We start from the raw sequence: 301 nt of genomic DNA on the forward strand, positions 1-301 counted from the left end.
AAAATCATGCTCTATTTTTTTTCTATATTTATATTTTTCCTTTCTTTTTTTCTTTGCATTGCTCCATTTTCTTTCTTCTTTTCCCTCCTTTAGTGTCTGATCATTACCTTCATTTTTGTCTCAGCAACGGCAGCATACAAGGCCATGGTGTCAGGTACAAGAGCACCCGGCACAGGCATCCCAACAGAGAGCGACAGTGATGACCTCGAGAACCAGATGAGTGCCATGGTGGCCAAGCGAGATATGCCAAAGTCCAGGTAAAAATGCCGGATGGGACTAGGAGGGTTAAATGAGGATCAGT

At 43.2% G+C, this 301-nt stretch overlaps 1 protein-coding gene across 1 annotated transcript in view; it reads left to right on the forward strand.

Moving 5' to 3' along the window:
* Positions 1 to 301, forward strand: part of LOC119588623 (flocculation protein FLO11-like) — a 9,860-nt gene that overhangs the window by 7,221 nt on the left and 2,338 nt on the right. The window contains 1 exon segment of the mRNA XM_037937262.1: positions 125 to 257. Within this exon segment, the coding sequence (XP_037793190.1) occupies positions 125 to 257 (133 nt within the window).

The sequence above is a fragment of the Penaeus monodon genome, chromosome 24, assembly GCF_015228065.2.
Source record: "Penaeus monodon isolate SGIC_2016 chromosome 24, NSTDA_Pmon_1, whole genome shotgun sequence".
Lineage (NCBI taxonomy): Eukaryota > Metazoa > Arthropoda > Malacostraca > Decapoda > Penaeidae > Penaeus > Penaeus monodon.